Source organism: Antennarius striatus, chromosome 14, assembly GCF_040054535.1.
Source record: "Antennarius striatus isolate MH-2024 chromosome 14, ASM4005453v1, whole genome shotgun sequence".
NCBI classification, from domain to species: domain Eukaryota; kingdom Metazoa; phylum Chordata; class Actinopteri; order Lophiiformes; family Antennariidae; genus Antennarius; species Antennarius striatus.
Genome location: NC_090789.1, coordinates 12,253,585 through 12,270,483, shown reverse-complemented (window position 1 = coordinate 12,270,483; position 16,899 = coordinate 12,253,585). Strand labels below are relative to the sequence as shown.

At 38.5% G+C, this 16,899-nt stretch overlaps 1 protein-coding gene across 2 annotated transcripts; it reads left to right on the top strand.

The window, feature by feature from the left end:
* Positions 1 to 3,304: 3,304 nt before the first annotated feature.
* On the top strand, positions 3,305 to 16,487 carry oprd1a (opioid receptor, delta 1a). Of its 2 annotated transcripts, XM_068333262.1 has the most exons (4): positions 3,344 to 3,397; positions 3,440 to 3,555; positions 11,345 to 11,700; positions 15,958 to 16,487. In XM_068333262.1, the coding sequence occupies exons 2-4, from the start codon at positions 3,446 to 3,448 to the stop codon at positions 16,485 to 16,487; spliced, it is 996 nt and encodes a 331-aa protein (XP_068189363.1). In that variant the 5' UTR covers positions 3,344 to 3,397; positions 3,440 to 3,445. The 2 variants fall into 2 exon arrangements, with proteins under 2 accessions (XP_068189362.1, XP_068189363.1); XM_068333261.1 differs by having other exon boundaries at positions 3,305 to 3,555.
* The last annotated feature ends 412 nt before the right edge of the window (positions 16,488 to 16,899 follow it).

Sequence of the window (16,899 nt, the reverse complement as noted above, 5' to 3'; positions counted from 1 at the left end):
TGCTATTTGCTGCTCATTATTTGTGCTTGCTTGCTCTATGCTCTGCGGGAAATAAATCATTCATTTATTATTGCATCATAGCAGTTTTTTGTCTGATTTATTGTGTGAGTTCTCCTGTGTACCTACCTCGGGTGGACCTGCAAAATTTTTCACAAAACAGGATCCAAAACCGATGAAGCTGAATCAACTGCATAATTACATGTCATCATTGGTCATGCACATATTGTTGTTATAATGCATGCATGAATCAGATGGGCAGAAATTAGATGGTAACTGTGTGTTTTGTGTATGTTCTCCTTTACCTGCAGGTTATGCCTCCTCTCCACCTGCAGTGGAAAGAACCTCCATCTTAAGTCAGCAAACCATCAGGGACAGATCTTCCAGATTCTGAGGTGCCTGTGGTGTGGTGCCAGAAGGCCAGCTGGTCAAGTTTAGATTCAACTTTTAACTTTTGATCCCTTGTGTTTATAGGGTAGCCTTCCTTTCTCGTGTACTTCTACTACTTGTAAGTATTTAGATAAATAATTTATTTATACTGTCATTCTGTCTCTGATTCCCTTTAAATTTTATGAATCCCCAAAATTAATATATTTCTCGTCATTCCTGCATTGATTGCAGCGGTACGGTACATAGAGGAAATGAAAAGACAGGTGACACTTCCAAATATACTTCTGGTAAATTAGTCAGAGGTTTCTTATCAAACAGCTCTGTGACCTAATTGCTATGAGCATGCATTCTTTTAAGTAGACGTAATCAATATGATTATTATGGTAATGTATGGAATGACAATACGAAAAGGACTTCAGAGGCAAAACGCTAGTGTTCAGCTTTTCAGCTGCAACCTAATGGTCGACTCCCCACTCTCTCAGAGTTGGTGTGACTGCAGCAGGCAGCTATTTTCTTTGAAAAAAGAGAAAAAAAAATATTGATGATTGTGTAATATAACTCCTGAACTGCTAAATGAGAAAGCTGCATGCTAAAGAGTTTACCAGTTGAGGGTCAATGTTGTATTTAGAAGTTAAATTAAGTAAACACAGACAGAATGTCCCTAAACACAATTAAATTGTGCTTCGCTGTAAACTCTATCCCTGATTAACTTTTAATCACCACTGCCTTTTAGTGCATTCTGTATTTTCTGTGGTCTGTTGTACCTGTGACCACACCCAATAGTGATGCCATTAGATCCTGGAGCAAACCCATAAATCAAACCTACGTTTCTATGACAACAGCACAAATTCTATCAGCAGATCAAAATCACATAAACCTATCACATGCAGAATGAAATCTTGCTATTACTGTGTTTCAGCAGTGATCTTCATTATCAATGTGTTCACTGCTGTGACATTGAATAAAAAACTAAGAAATTAAAACTAATATTTCATTATTATGAAAGGAAGAACCCCTGATTTTGATGCCACAATAGTCAGAATACTATTTTTTATTTGATTCCCATCCTTGAATTACTGCAACAGCAAATATATTGATTTTGAATTTGTTTGCTTGGGGCCGGTGAGTTTTGTTTCATTTTATCCCTGGTAAGCATGTGCAATATTCTTGCACCTCATGTGCCTTAAAAATGTGCTGTTCCTCTTATTTCATAACAAAATACAGAGACCAAATGAATTCAGTGTACTAGCATTGCTTTTCCTGCTCTAAATGCTAATGATTGTTGCTCTTGCAGATGTTGAAATATTTTTATACATGCTCTCAACGTGAATGTTGCATATCCCTCAAACTGATTTGCTTTTCCAAGGTAAAATCTCATATTGGTGATTGAACTTTCTCCTATATTTCATACGAGATACATTTAGATCGTGCATTTTATTTCATAAAAGGAAAATATTCTTTTGTTAATCCATAATGTAAAAGCAACACAGTTTTACCCAGAACACACCATCTGAGGACTGCCTCATCATGTCCTTGTACAGTGTATTGTAGCACACTGCTGACTCCTTGGTCAGGTTGAAGAGGAAAATATTGAGGCAGGAAATTGAGTCATTTGTAGTCAAGTCATTCGTAACTTTACAGAATAAAATATAAAAAGTCCAGTGCAAGGATCACAACAAATTCATGTTGGACATAAGATTTTTTTTTTGATTTTTGCAAAAAACACTTTAATCTCATTCAAACATTTTGCAATTTTACATTAGATGAAAGCACTAAAGTGCCTCAGAAGAAGATCTTTTGCAAAAAAAAAAACTTCAATCACATTAACATTTAGAACATCCATCCATCCATCCATCCATTCTCTTCCGCTTATCCGGGGTCGGGTCGCGGGAGCAGCATTTAGAACATTTAGAACATTTTACAATTTTTCATTGGATGAAATTTCAAAAACACTAAACACTCAAAAACATTAAACACCGAGGCTCTCTGAAAATTGTGGCTTGTTTGAAACGTTCTTAGCTTTGAATCAGTGTTCGTTTACCTTAACCTGAGAGGTAATCTTTTTTCCAGGTGTTGTCTCGTTTGTTTGTTTATTAATAGGCTCACTCAAAAAATTCTCTGCAGTTATTCTTTTTTTTTTTTTTATAGTGGTAGAGCATAGCCTGAGAAACCAGTCATTAGACTTTAGTGGTGATCTAGATTTTATGGAACTAGTTGTATTTTATAGACTTTTATTTTATATTTGGATAATTCTCACAATCTATGAACAAAAAATACAACATAACGTCGCAATTGAGAAGCTTTTAGGTACAAAGTCAGAATGAGGAAACTGAGCTTTGCTTGGTGGTGCATTCAAATTTGCAATTTTTTAATAACCTGACTGTTTTGTTTATTTTCAGGTGTTGTGGTTGACTATTTTTCGCTAAAAAAAAACACGTTCAAAATAAATGATTTCACGACAGTAACATTTTGCCCTCATCATTATGTAGGTAATAGGCAATCTCTGTGTTGCGTTTGCTCCATACCGATTTACCTAGAAACGTTCCTGGCTCTCGATAAAGATAAAGATACAATCAAATATGATCTGCACTTTATTAATTTGGGGCGATGTGTGAGCAGCATCACTTTACCATCCGTCTTTTATTGACGCGGATCACACGCAGCCCTGACGTCGATGCCCGGGTATAAGAGCGCGCCTCGTCCGAGTATCCTGCAGAGTGTGAGGGGTGTGCGCTCCGCTCCAGCGCGCAGACACCGCCGCCAAAAGCAACCATCTCTTCCTCTTTGCTTCCACACACTTTTTTTTGACACTTTCAGTTTACGCTAAAAAGCTGCTTCCCGCATCCACACAGTTTAGTTCCAGTAGGTAATTGCGTGAAGTTTTCAGCACCACGTGTTGTGGACAGCGGGCGCAGCGATGGAACCATACACAGTCTCGGGAGCCAAACTCTCTCTGTCCGATCTGTACTCAGTCATCCCCTTCAATGTCACCTTTCCGAACGAGGAGTTTGTTTCGATGGGCGACGGGCTGCAGAACTACACGGAGAAGCAGGGTCCGATGAGGAGCGCCGGGGGTATAATCATTGCCATTTCCATCACGGCTCTTTACTCCGTCATTTGCGTAGTGGGACTCCTGGGCAACATCCTCGTCATGTACGGGGTGGTCAGGTAAACCCTTTTGTTGTGAGATCCTCTCCGTTAATTGAAATTACTTTCGCAATTGGTTAGAAAAAAATACATTCAGCAACAGGGACACGATATGGTGTTCGTATACTGCCCTGTGGCAAACATGCATAATCTCATTGTGTGAAATAATGATTTTACAAAGTTCACATTATCTGGCAAATGTTCAAACATATTATATAAGATGTTTTAGAAAAGACATCACTGACTTTTATTCTACACTTCGGTCACAGGTCGCCCATCTACCAGCTCTTTTTATTCCTGGTTGTTGTTATGAAGGGTTACCTGTCTGCATCCACGGCTCTGCTGGTTCTCTGAAACTGTGGGCTCAGAAGTTCCCATGCGTGACCACTGGCGCTACTTTTACGTGAGGGAGGGTTGTGGGGCAGTGAAACGTCTCTGCTCTAAGTCCCTCTAACAGACTCACTTAGCCTCAGGCATATAAGACTGTTCAAACAATCATTAGCTCATGCAAATCTGTGGTGCATGTGCTGCACCCCTTGGTTTGATGTGAAAAGGGTTGGAAAATATCCTTAGTTAACTGGGAGACATAATGCTTGGGGGTTGTTTTTTTTTTACACTTGAGTTAGTGTAAGTGCATGTTCTGTGTTTTCCTGCCCATATATAAATAAATCCAATCTTTATATTAAAAAGTGTGTATATTCAGCATTTTATGAACATTTAATTATTCAGATAAATATATTCTAAGACTAAAAGACCCTGGCTTTACAAAAATCAAACTGAATTTGTGCATCAGCCAATCCTTAGTCAATAATAGTCAATCCAAGGTCAGTTTGTCTTTAATCTTCAACTCCCTTCAGCTTTTTTTATCAAATACAAGCTCCCTGTCATTTCCCCCAGAACAACACCCACCCTGCAACATCCTAATCTATAACATCCTAACCTACAACATCCTAACCTGCATGCTTGCAGCATTAACACTTTTGGCAGCAGCTCACATCCTCATCATATTAATTCCTTCCTATCGCTCTCTGTGTTCTCTCAATATCACCTGAAGCATTTGTTAATCTGATGGGTTAGCACATTAAATGTTCAGGTACAGTTTATTGAAGATGCCCTGGTTTCAGCAGAGAAGGACTGGTCGTGGTCATTGTTTCAGACCTTTTAAACTAAAATCTGGTCAGTCACATATGAATGTTTTGAATGTTTTTTGTTACTTTACTTACTTAAATATATATAATGAAAGAGAGAAACTGGAGGAGCACTGGCAAAAGATAAAATAGAATGGTTGAAGATGGTAGCTTGACTGAAAAGCTATTCTCTTCAACTGGCTATCTCAGGAAACTGAAGCAGCCCAAAACAAATATTTTCAGCAGTGTTCATCATTTCTTGTCACATAACACATTGAGATTAATGGGAAAACGTGGTGTAAAGACATAGGAGAAAAGAGAGTCAGGGAGGTAAAAGAAGTCAAAAAGGAGACGGATGAGAGCTCAGTGAAGGGACTGAATCAAATTGTGCACAGGGATCTACTTGGCTTTTGTGTTGCGTGAGGAAGCTCCTCATTAATGCCAGAACCCCCTACAGATGGAGGAAGAGGGAAGCTGAGCCCCGTCAGAATATATATTCTCATGTGGAAGGTCTGGATGCATTGAAGTAGTAATGTGGAAAATGCATTCAAACTTAAACACAAATGGAATTTGATGAAGAAGATAAATTAGGTGAACAGAGACCAGTAATCATTCATTCTCCTTTAATTTTTAACCGAGCCATCAGTGATCAATGATCCAATACCATTGATGGAAAGTGATTTATTACCAAGGGCTGAAAATAAAGAAGTGACAGACACTTCCATGACTGACTTGGTCATTTTAGGCTTTGTGACACAATTTTAAACAATTTGAAGCCTGTTAGACGTTTGATGATGTCACCACAGATGTTGTGTGCACAGTGTGTGACTGCTGTGTCACTGAAATGTCATTATTTTAGTCCTGGCACCCCCTGTGGTAATAGGACTTAATAGCAAGTGTGTTTTCATAATACTGGGGGGCAGAGTTACATTTGGAATTTCACACATTAACTAAGTAATGTATGGGTGTTTAGCGGAGCAAAACAAATTGGCTGCTGGGAGGATTCACAACATGGCATAGTTGGATTAACAAAGATGCTAATCAATGTCAGAAGTGGAAAGCATTGTTGGACTAATCAACTATATTGTTATTTATCAAAGGCAACTATTAGAGGAAAAATTACAAGTAATCTTTTCCTTCAGCATCTCAGTTGAGAGCATTTGCTCATTGTAATTGTCTCATGACAAAGTAAACAGCACATTGTTGATCTGGACTAATGGTTGTACAATTTGTTTGAATACATTTCTGCTGTTTTCTGAGAAACTTGTTTGCTTACTTATAGCCTGATTTTCATCCAATGAATCTCTCAAATATTATCACTAGTGCTTAGAAGCAGTCATTAGACCAATTAATTCAGATTAATTCTAACCCCAGTGTAAAAACTACATGAAAACTACAGTATAAGTATAAACTCAAACCCCCGTGGAATGCAGAATCTTTCCCCTTCACTTAGGTCCTTTGATAGACACACTCAAGTGCATGCAAACCTCATTTATGGAGGAGTCTGCATAGATGCGCACATCAGTGTGAGCTGGGTATTGGACTGTTGTGCTATTGAGAGTCCTCAGTCTGATAACTGATGGAGAGTTTTAACTCTGACACCTCTGTAGATGGTCTGGCAGGATAAGTAAGCTGCACGAGTCTCTTTTTATCTGCCAGCTATGCTCTCCTGCACCCTGGAGCCTCTTGCTGTTGCAGCGCCTGATAGATTAAATCTGGTTCAACCCTCATGCGGTCTATCATTAAATGGCTTCCATTTGGAAGTGAAGCTAAATGACTGCTAGATTATTTTTTGTGAAAGTAGAGTGTTAATTAAGCTTTTTGTTTTAGCTTTGTCTGATTGTGGTCCCAATTGGACTAAGAAACCAAATCTATGACAGTGATCTCACATTTTGGAAAGATTTTGGTAAAGACAAAAGAAAGTCTTAATATGTGTAGATTGGTTGTACAGTATAACTGTAACTGCAAATGCACATAGATATTCTGTTGCTGAATAAGAATTTTGATGAAATTAGGAACTGGAAAGGGTTGTTGACAAAATAAATTATTTAATTTATTTCATTAAAAAGAAACCCAACATATTTTGAAACATGGTTATCTAATTTTTATATCTTATATCAACTCACTATCACTCTAACATCTGCTTACTTAAATCAGCTATTTATGACATTGCTGCAGTGCATTAACTCATTTCAGTAGCTTTCACATTTTATTCATCAGTCTCATATTAATTAAATTAGTAAACCAATGTGAAATTATGTGAGATTATACTTATTTAGAAAACATTAATCATGTGCGTTCTTGGTGCTTTGTTGTTGGGTAGGGTTGCATTTACACTGATGTTATGAAACAACAGCTATCTGCCACCATTGCACTTCAGAATGCATCTTCATGTGTTGTATTTCCTCCTGTCACAGGCAGTAATGACAGAAGTCACAGGTCAGTGTTTGTAGGATACTCAGGCTCATGGCTGTCGTACCATTCAGCTAGAATGACATTCAAAAAATGGACTTCAAGATGATTCTTTTATCTCTTTATGTGTCACCTGTGAATCCCACTAAACCGGGTTTCTACCAGCATCTCATACTACACATCATGAGCTCCACAGAGCTCATGATGTGTAGTATGTAATATATTTTAGGAGATGCATCAAATTTGACTGCAGGCATCACTACAATGCAAATGATTGTGTATAGGGACTTAAGGACCCCCTGTTGAGTTGATAACATGAATGAAAACTTAATTCATAGTTGACTTGGGTGTTTCATCCATTATTTTTACCAATTTTGGGGTTTTAGTCTCTTATCTTTTACCCATGTACACAACATGCCCCACTTAAATCAGATCATTATGGTTGATATGTGCCAGTGGAAGCTGGGCATCTTTAATTTTCTGCCATGTGATGCTTAGGGACATTTTTTCTTCTGATGTAGCTCCTAAAGACATGTATGGGGAAAAAGGGACCAGACATCCATGTCAGCCTCAAAGCGTGTCTATGTAAAGATGGGGTTAATTAAACTATCACAAAGTGTGAATGTGCCTGGAAAAATGGGCTTCGGTGCCTCATGGAAAAAGCCGTTACATTTGAATTTCTGTGCACATAACTGCTTCTCTGAACCTGAAAAAAAGGATTGATTAAAAGCTTTTGCTTCTGTCTGAATCAGATGCAATGCAGCTAAACACAACAAAACCTCAGGAACTCTGATGTATTTGCACATCACTGTAATGGAAAAGTTTTTTTTCGCAGTTCTTTATATACATAAGCTGTTGTTGGTGCTTTGTGTAAAATTAAAGTCTAGATATGTGCTCATCACCTACGGGGAAGAGGAACACTTAGCAACCCTGTCTGGTGAATTAATAGCACAAAGCAGCCCCCCCTGTAGCCACCTACTCACCACTGTCCGTCTTTGAAATGATCATAAACCCATCAAGCTTTCTTTGTGACGTAATGTCTTCCGGCCACAAAAGCCAACACCAACCAATCTCAATTATTTTACCAATGAATACCTGTGTGTATTGGCCCTGCAGTGGCAGACCCACATTATTATTGTAAAAGCCACTCAGTTTCTTATTTGTTTAGTAAAGGGAAGGAGAAGGTGGCACTTTTGCATGGGGGGGACGACACACACTCTACACTCTTTGTATAGTAAACTTGGATTAAAGAGAGGGGGAAGATTTCTTTGGAATCAGTTCACTTATCAAAGTGTCAACATAATCCCCCTGGAAACAGTCATCAAAGCATTTGGTGCTACAGTACACAAAAGGCTTCAAATAGATCAAGATGCATAAATATCTACTCAGGTGGGGCCCTGATTTTCCTCATCTACAAAAGATGCCAAGCTTTTATAATCTGAACTTGTATTGGAGGCAGAATTGATGTAAGACTACCATAATTACAATATATTGGTAATTATTGATAACTCTAATATGAATGCTTGTTTTGATCTGATCCTCATTACCTTGTTAGATTCTGATTATAACGTACCACTGCCTTAGGTAGCAACTACACACATTTTGAGTGGATCAAATACCATGTTTGCCAAGTCAAACAAGATGCAAAATAATCTGTCTAACCAAGCACTTACCTTCAAGCAACATATATTGGGAACTTTTATGAAGTATGCCACGTTACTCTGACAATTTGCTCTAATCCTTAATTTAATTTAATTTAATACACTGTTATAATCCCCAAAGGGAAATTAAGAACGCACACTCTAGTTTTTGTTAGTCAATCAAATCAAATCACATGCATGCATATTGGTGTGTACAGGCCCCTGTAATACACACACCACACACAAGGGGGCCTGTAGGCAACAAGGGAGGTAGAGTGGCAGGCAGCTCCTTCTTGGTCCGCCTCAAATGAGAAATTTGTAAAATGGGACGGCACCTTGCTCAAGGGTGCCTCAGCAGTGCTCCAGAGGTGAGCTGACACCTCCCACTGCCAGCTCACCTCTGGGTATTTTTTATTTTTATTTTGTTTTTTGGGCGGGAGCGGGAATCGAACGACCCGCTCTACAACCCGCTTTACCACTGAGCCACTGCCGCCCTAATGTTGATGTGTCTTTCCATTGGAGGCACTGACGCATCTCATCCAGATACTAAAGTATCTTCTGCATCTGGCTGAGATGCAAAAAGATTTGCAACAACGGTGGAGGTCCTGGTAAAGAGAGCCAGCTTACAGAGAAAACAGGGAGGTAGAAGAACAGTAAGAAGATTTACGGTGTGTTTATTTGTGGTGTGCTCACTATTCTATCTGCCTTGAATTCAACATTTTACCTTGACCTACACATTTTTGTTATTCTGGCTTCCTGAAAATGTTGCTTTTTGTTTTGTGATTATATCTCATCAGATTAATATCCTGAGATATATGCAAAAAAATGTAAAATAGTTTAAATTTGACCTTGACCTAGTTTTCTCAAGGTCAAGGTGATCTCATTTTCATCCCCTTTGCCACCCGAGTAATGTGCCTTTTTTCCCCCATCTTTTTATCTGCAACAGTTGTGAAGACATTTGGTGGACGGACAGATGAACACACAAACACTGACAATTGCAATACATCACTGCTTTGTCGGATGTAATTTAACCAAAAAAACTTTTAATACTTTAAATATTTTACAATTTTCTTGTTCCACCAAAAAAATGACCATCGGTAGTTTTTATGTAAAACTTTTAACAAAGCATGACATTGGTAGCAATGTGGCAAAAATCACAACGTGCTCCAGTCTTGAGCCTTTTATTTAATTCAGCTTCAAAGCGGTGATGTATTGTAATTGTCAGTGTTCATGTGTTCATCCGTTCATCCATTTGTCCACCAGATATCTTCACAACCGTTGCAGATAGAAAGATGAAACAAAAAACACATTAATCTGCAGCAAAGAGGATGAAAATGAGATGAAGACCTTGACCTTGAGAAAACTAGGTCATGGTTAAATTTCACCTTCTGTAAATACAGGAACCTGATAAGATAGAAAGACAAGGGAGAAGGCCAGTGTGAGTAAGACTGTAGATCAAAGCACTAGTTTTGATCAATGACAGTAGGTCAGAGCACTAGCTTTGATCTTTGACCTATGCAAGTAGGTCAGGGTAAAATTTTGAATTCAGGGGAAAGCAGACTTCAGGACTGTGTTTGCCATGTTGCAGGTTGTTGCAGTCTGTGATTGCCTTGGTTCTAGTTTGTTCTGTAACCGTAATAAAATTTTAATCAGTTCAAACAAAAAGACTTTTTTATCATCAGAGATTTAGTCCCTTTAAAGCTACCTCCAAAGGATCTCTGTAGGATTTCAAGAAATATACAGAAGCTGGATTTGTGTCCTAGTTTTGAAAAAGAATCTTCTAAAATATGCAACTTCCTCCCATCAGTAGCTGCGACACCACCTGATTATTGTCTGAGCCACCAGCGAAAATTGTGACCAGTGAAACACATCATTAGACACACTTCTGTGTAATCTAACAAGACAGAACACAGAGCGTCCTCTCTTTCTGTTGAGTCGACCTTGTTCATTCAAGTAAGACAATATCAGTCAATATAGAAATTGTAAAACACAAATATGCGAAGTTCCATATAGTATCAGTTAGATGCATTCAAATAGCAAAGCTATATGTATATCTTTATTAAATCTGTCAGTTTTGCAGTCCCTAATGCCAATCCTGCCATCCATGTAAAGTGGATTGTGTTTGGTTGCATTTTTAATATGTTGCTATCTCATGAAAAAATAATCCGCATCATTTCTGAAAATGAAAAGCCGCTCTATGAAAAGAATTCTGGCCCCAGCAACCCAGTGTTGTTGCAAATAAAACTAGTTCAGTGCTAATGACAATTATTATTTAATACACACAAGTATCTATCTCGTACAGTAAAGATTCCACAGAGGTCCAGGATATACAATATATATAAACCTCAATTTGACAGCAGTAGTATTTCCTTGTCTTTGGTGCATTCTCTGTAAGTGGGCTGCCTCATCAGTGATGCACAAGCCAGTTATAATCATTATCTAATATCACTCATTTGAAAAAAAAAAAAAAACTTAAGCTGTATTGAATGAGCATTTGTATAGCATGAGGGAATCAGGTCTTTGTTACTGTGAATATCATGTTCAAATTGAAGAGCTCCATAACAGAGACTTCAATGCCCAGCAGCTATTATTATCACTGAAACTTTTTTCATTCTCTATGAAAACTACCAGATACACCAAAATGAAGACAGCCACGAACATCTACATCTTCAACCTGGCTCTCGCGGACGCCTTGGCCACCAGTACATTACCCTTCCAGAGTGCCAAATACCTCATGAAAACCTGGCCATTTGGGGAAGTACTGTGCAAGCTCATCATTTCCATCGACTACTACAACATGTTCACAAGCATCTTCACGCTCACCATGATGAGTGTGGACCGCTACATCGCTGTGTGCCATCCAATCAGGGCACTGGAATTTCGAACGGCGGTCAAAGCTAAGTTGATCAACGTGCTCATCTGGGTTCTGTCCTCTGCGATTGGGGTACCCATTATGGTCATGGCTGTTACCAAAGTGACAGATAATGGTGAGACTTTTTTCTTGTCTTTCACATCTATAATCTTCAAACAAACGAAATGAGCCATGACTGAATCAAAGCAAGAAAGAAAAACACCTTCATTGTACTTTTTAATAACTAGCACTGTCAGGTGAAACTTTTGCCACAGATGAACAAAAATGAAGGAATTTAATTATTTTTATTATTATATAACTTAATAACACCACTTGATTATAGATTATCAAATTGGCACCTGTATTGTTTTGTCCAAAACTCCTTCTTTCAAACCTGAGGATAATACCCCATTGTCATTCATTGACAAGTAATTTATTAATACAACTCTTCAACAATATCAAAAAATCTTCTTCCTCCTGTGTTAAGATATTTTGAATGACTATCATCATGTCATCAGTGTCTTTGGAATGAAGAATCAAGACAAAATCAAAACAATCATAACAAATCTCTTACGGGACAACAAAAAACTGACTCAGAATCTTTTGTACATATTTAGACAATTTGGAGAGCAGTTTTCATTCAGTGGCATCATTCAATGCAAATGCAGAAATAAGTCTACTAACTTCATTTGGGAATCAAGCTTGGAAGCAAAAGTTGACTGCGAGCCTGCAGTATGAATCATAAATCCTGCCACCCTCATTATATAAAGATGGCATGTATTTAAAAATACAATGTATAAATATATTTTTGTCAACAATACATGTTAATTATTTCATTGATGAATAATAAGTTTGGTTTTATTATTTATTCACTTTTGATACAAGTGGAATGAAATGTCATCGATGATAGCTGATCCCTACTGTACGTGTCATTTAAATAAACATTACCGTGTGTGTCACTATGTGTTCAAGGAGAGCCAGAACCCAGATGCAGGGTAAAAGGAGGAGCAGATTTATTTACACAAAGTACAACCAAGAATCATCTTTTGGGAAGAATCTGTTAGATATAAGGTATCAGCTGAAAGTAACAACTGTATACCAAAACACCGCTAAAGGAAAGACTTTCAAAGTAGTAAAGAAAACTCCAGGGGTAAACTCAAAACTGGAGGGAAAACCATGAGTACAAAAAGCAATCTGAACGCTACAAACACTAGAGGCTGAAAACACAGGAGATCGCTCAGAGACCAGTTCATGCAGGAAGTGAAAGGAATCTTATGGCGCAGGATGTAAGGAGCAGCTAGTCTAAAAAGCCTCAGGCTCATCAGCCTGATGAGGCACAGGTATGGATATGAGGCACAGGTGTACATACGAGGCTCTGTCCAGAGACCTGGCCCCGCCTCTTGCCACACTCCAGCAGAGCAACACAAATAGAATCATAACACCGTACACATACATGCCGACACATCGTCAAATAGATCAGGACACACATTATCTACAGTCACAAATATGATGCATTAAAGTTGGATGAGAAATATATTCCACAGCCTTTCCAGGCTTACATGTCCTTCATGTAAGACTTCAAGGACTCAGGTTGCGCTTAACCGTGTCAGAGGTTTGACGCCTTTTAACCCAGCAACCATTTGAATATGTTGGCCTGGTGAAGAAAACTTTGAAGTTAGACATCCAAAGCTCTGATGCAGGGTTGTGTTTTGTCTTCAAGGTAATGTATTGAAATAGCTTCCTTAGATTCAAGTGACCAGGAGGAGTCATATAATATTTAAGATATAATATAAGAGATATAAAAACCATGAACCTAACCCTCCTCTTCCCTGACATGCATCATATTGGATTTTCTAAGAGGCTTTACATATCCTGTGTGACCACCACCTTTGTTTAGTTGTTTTTTTCTGTCTTTTATAAATTATCATATAAGATACAGTGACTGGTACAAGGCCTGCATTTAATTGGACAAATGATTTTATCTGCTTATGTTGAAAACTAGGTGGTTTGATAAGACATTTAAAAAGGTTTTTGAATAGGATTATAGATAATAGCTCAAAATGTGTTGATGTTTTGGGTTTTTTTTGGGTTTTTTTAGTCTTCATCCAGGAAGACAATCAAATCCAAAGGTTCTCAATCATTTTTTCGTAAAATGTGATCTATTTCAAAATAGGGTTTAGCATATAGATGAAAAGCACCCGATTCTAGAAACCTGGCCAGCAGAATTCAGAAGCTCCATCAATAATTTTCTATTAATTACCTTTTAGTTTAGTTGTTTACCTTTAAAGGCGCTCTAGATGCACTCACGTCCAGGATTTCATTAGCTGTTTGAATGAGGCCAATTCAAACAGCTTCTCTCCAAACCTTCTGATGTGTGTAGGCCTTTTAACCAATAAAACAGAGTGGGACTTTTACTTTTGAATGTGTTTTATATTTAAACTCTTTCCAGGTCACAGGATGCTGATTAAGCTCATCACTACCAGCTAAATCCCTCTGTATATCTGCATAACTGAGCTTTTGCATTTGCTTACTGATGTCTCGTGCTTCAAACAAAAATAATAGGTTGGACAAATCTCCAAATGCTTTTTCCAACATGTCACATGACTAGAGCCCCCATAGTGTGTAGTCAGACAATAGTGACATCTTTCAAACCACAGAACTAAGAGCCCCTCTCCCCTGACATGTTCCCAACTCAACCTTTTACGCACCAAGAAGCATCTACTGTGTGAAATGCTTGTCCCTGCTATGCAGCGGCTCATTTTCTAACAGGAACCAAATTTAAAGATCGCACTTCCATGTTCTAATATCTCTCTAATATCTTAAAGCCCAAATAGGATTAAATATCCCTTTTCCCACTTTCAAAGCCCTTGATAGCCAGCTGCAATCCTATCTTGTTGTGTCACATTGCCCCACTAGATCTCCGCAGTCTCAAATTGCAGGGTAGCTAGTGGCACCAAAATTTTCTAAAAGCAGACTCCTTTAATAAAACCTGTAGTTGATGCAGTGGTGCGCAGTCAGGACCAGCAAAGGCTTCTCTGCTGGCCTAACATAACCAGAAATCATGATAATATTTATGATACAAGTTAATTATATTTTATGCTTTTTCCTTAAATATATTTAAATATATGTATAAATATACAGTATACATACATTGGGATTTAGTGTGACATGGACCAACACTGGGTCAGTGTTCTATTTTTAGGGTAGAAAGGTTTTATCCAATCAGAATTCAGCTACCTTGTGTTGCCAGGTTCAACCTGTAAACAAGAGCTAGCTCTCTCTTTCTTTTCCATCACCCCAATCAATGCATGGGTGCAGATGCACAGATATTGCAGAAATATGTTATTGCATGTATCCGCACTTATGGAAAATACACTGCCTTGCCAAAAAAAAATGTCGCCGTCAAAAAAAGTCACATCCTCTCATATTTTGTTGGACTGCATTTAGCTTTGATTACAGCATGCATTAACTGTGATATTGTTTTGATGAGTAAATACAATATCACAAGAGTTATTTCCATCCAGTGATGCGATATTTTTTTCATAGTTTTCATCAAGATCTTGCATTTATGATGATGGGGTCTGACCACTATGTAAAGCCATCTCCAGCACTCATTGAGATTCTTCTTTCAAATAATTTCAACGAGTTTAAGGTCTGGACTCTGTGGTGGCCAATCCATGTATGAAAATGAAGTCTCTTCCTCCCTGAACCTCTCCCTCACAATTTTAGCCCAATGAATCCTGACATTGTCATCTTGGAATATGCCCGTGCCTTTGGAGAAGAAATAATCCATTGATGGAATAACCTGGTCATTCAGTATATTCAGGTAATCAGCTGATCTCATTCTTTGAACACACACTGTTGCTGAACCTAGACCTGACCTGAACGGGCATATTCCAAGATGACAATGTCAGGATTCATTGGGCTAAAATTGTGAGGGAGGAGTTCAGGGAGCATGAGACATCATTTTCATACATGGATTGGCCACCACAGAGTCCAGACCTTAAACTCGTTGAGATTCTTTGAAAGAAAAATCTCAATGAGTGCTTGAGATGGCTTTACATAGTGGTCAGACCCCATCATCATAAATGCAAGATCTTGATGAAAAATATGAAAAAAAAATTGCATCACTGGATGGAAATAACCCTTGTGATATTGTATTTACTCATCAAAACAATATCACAGTTAATTCATGCTGTAATCAAAGCTAAATGCAGTCCAACAAAATATGAGAGGGTGTGACTTTTTTGACGGTGACATTTCTTTTGGCCAGGCAGTGTATGATTGAGTGTAAAGATTTTTCTCCAACGCTTTGGCTCTTTAAGATCAACAATCAGTATAACATATTTTCAGAATATTAACAATCACTCTGTTTCTTCTGCCCCCTTTACAGGTAAAACTATGTGCATGCTAAAGTTCCCTGACCCTGACTGGTACTGGGACACAGTGACAAAGATCTGTGTGTTCATCTTTGCTTTCGTTGTTCCTGTGATGGTCATCACTGTATGTTACGGGCTGATGATCCTGCGTCTGAGGAGCGTTCGTCTCCTCTCTGGCTCCAAGGAGAAAGATCGCAACATGCGACGCATCACTCGCATGGTCCTTGTAGTGGTGGCTGCCTTCATCATCTGCTGGACCCCCATCCACATCTTCATCATTGTGAAGACCATGGTGGAGATTGACACCAGGAACCCTTTTGTAATAGCCAGTTGGCACCTGTGCATTGCATTGGGTTACACCAACAGCAGCCTGAACCCAGTCCTGTATGCATTTTTGGATGAAAATTTTAAGCGTTGCTTCAGGGATTTTTGTCTTCCCTGTCGGACCCGTGTCAAGAAGAATAATCTGAGCAGAAGCCGCAATACCAACAGGGAGCCAGTGTCTGTGTGTGCTCCAACAGAGGCCGGGAAGAAGCCAGCATGACTAGGCATGGACCGGCTCCCCCACAGCTCTCGCTCAAGGAGGATCCAGCAAGATCTGCAATCAGAGGTCACCCAAATCTCAACAACAGAGTTTTAGCAGCTCTTTCAGATATACTAGAGGTGGCTGAAGATAAGTTTCACTTTGCTATTCATTTCCATCAGACTGGAAGGGTGAAAAAAGAATACTGTAATTACAGGTTATGAAAAAGAAAATCCGAGTCATGGATTTTCTTCCCTTTAAGGAATGAGTGCAAGAGTGCAGTCTTGTCAAGCAATGCCTGCTTGAAAAATGTTGCTTTTAAATCAAGTCGATAACATCTTTTGAGGATTGCCTTTCTTGCAAATTTGAAAAAACGAAGATTTTATTTTGTACAGACAAGACACAATATGAAAGAAAAAACACATTCACCAGT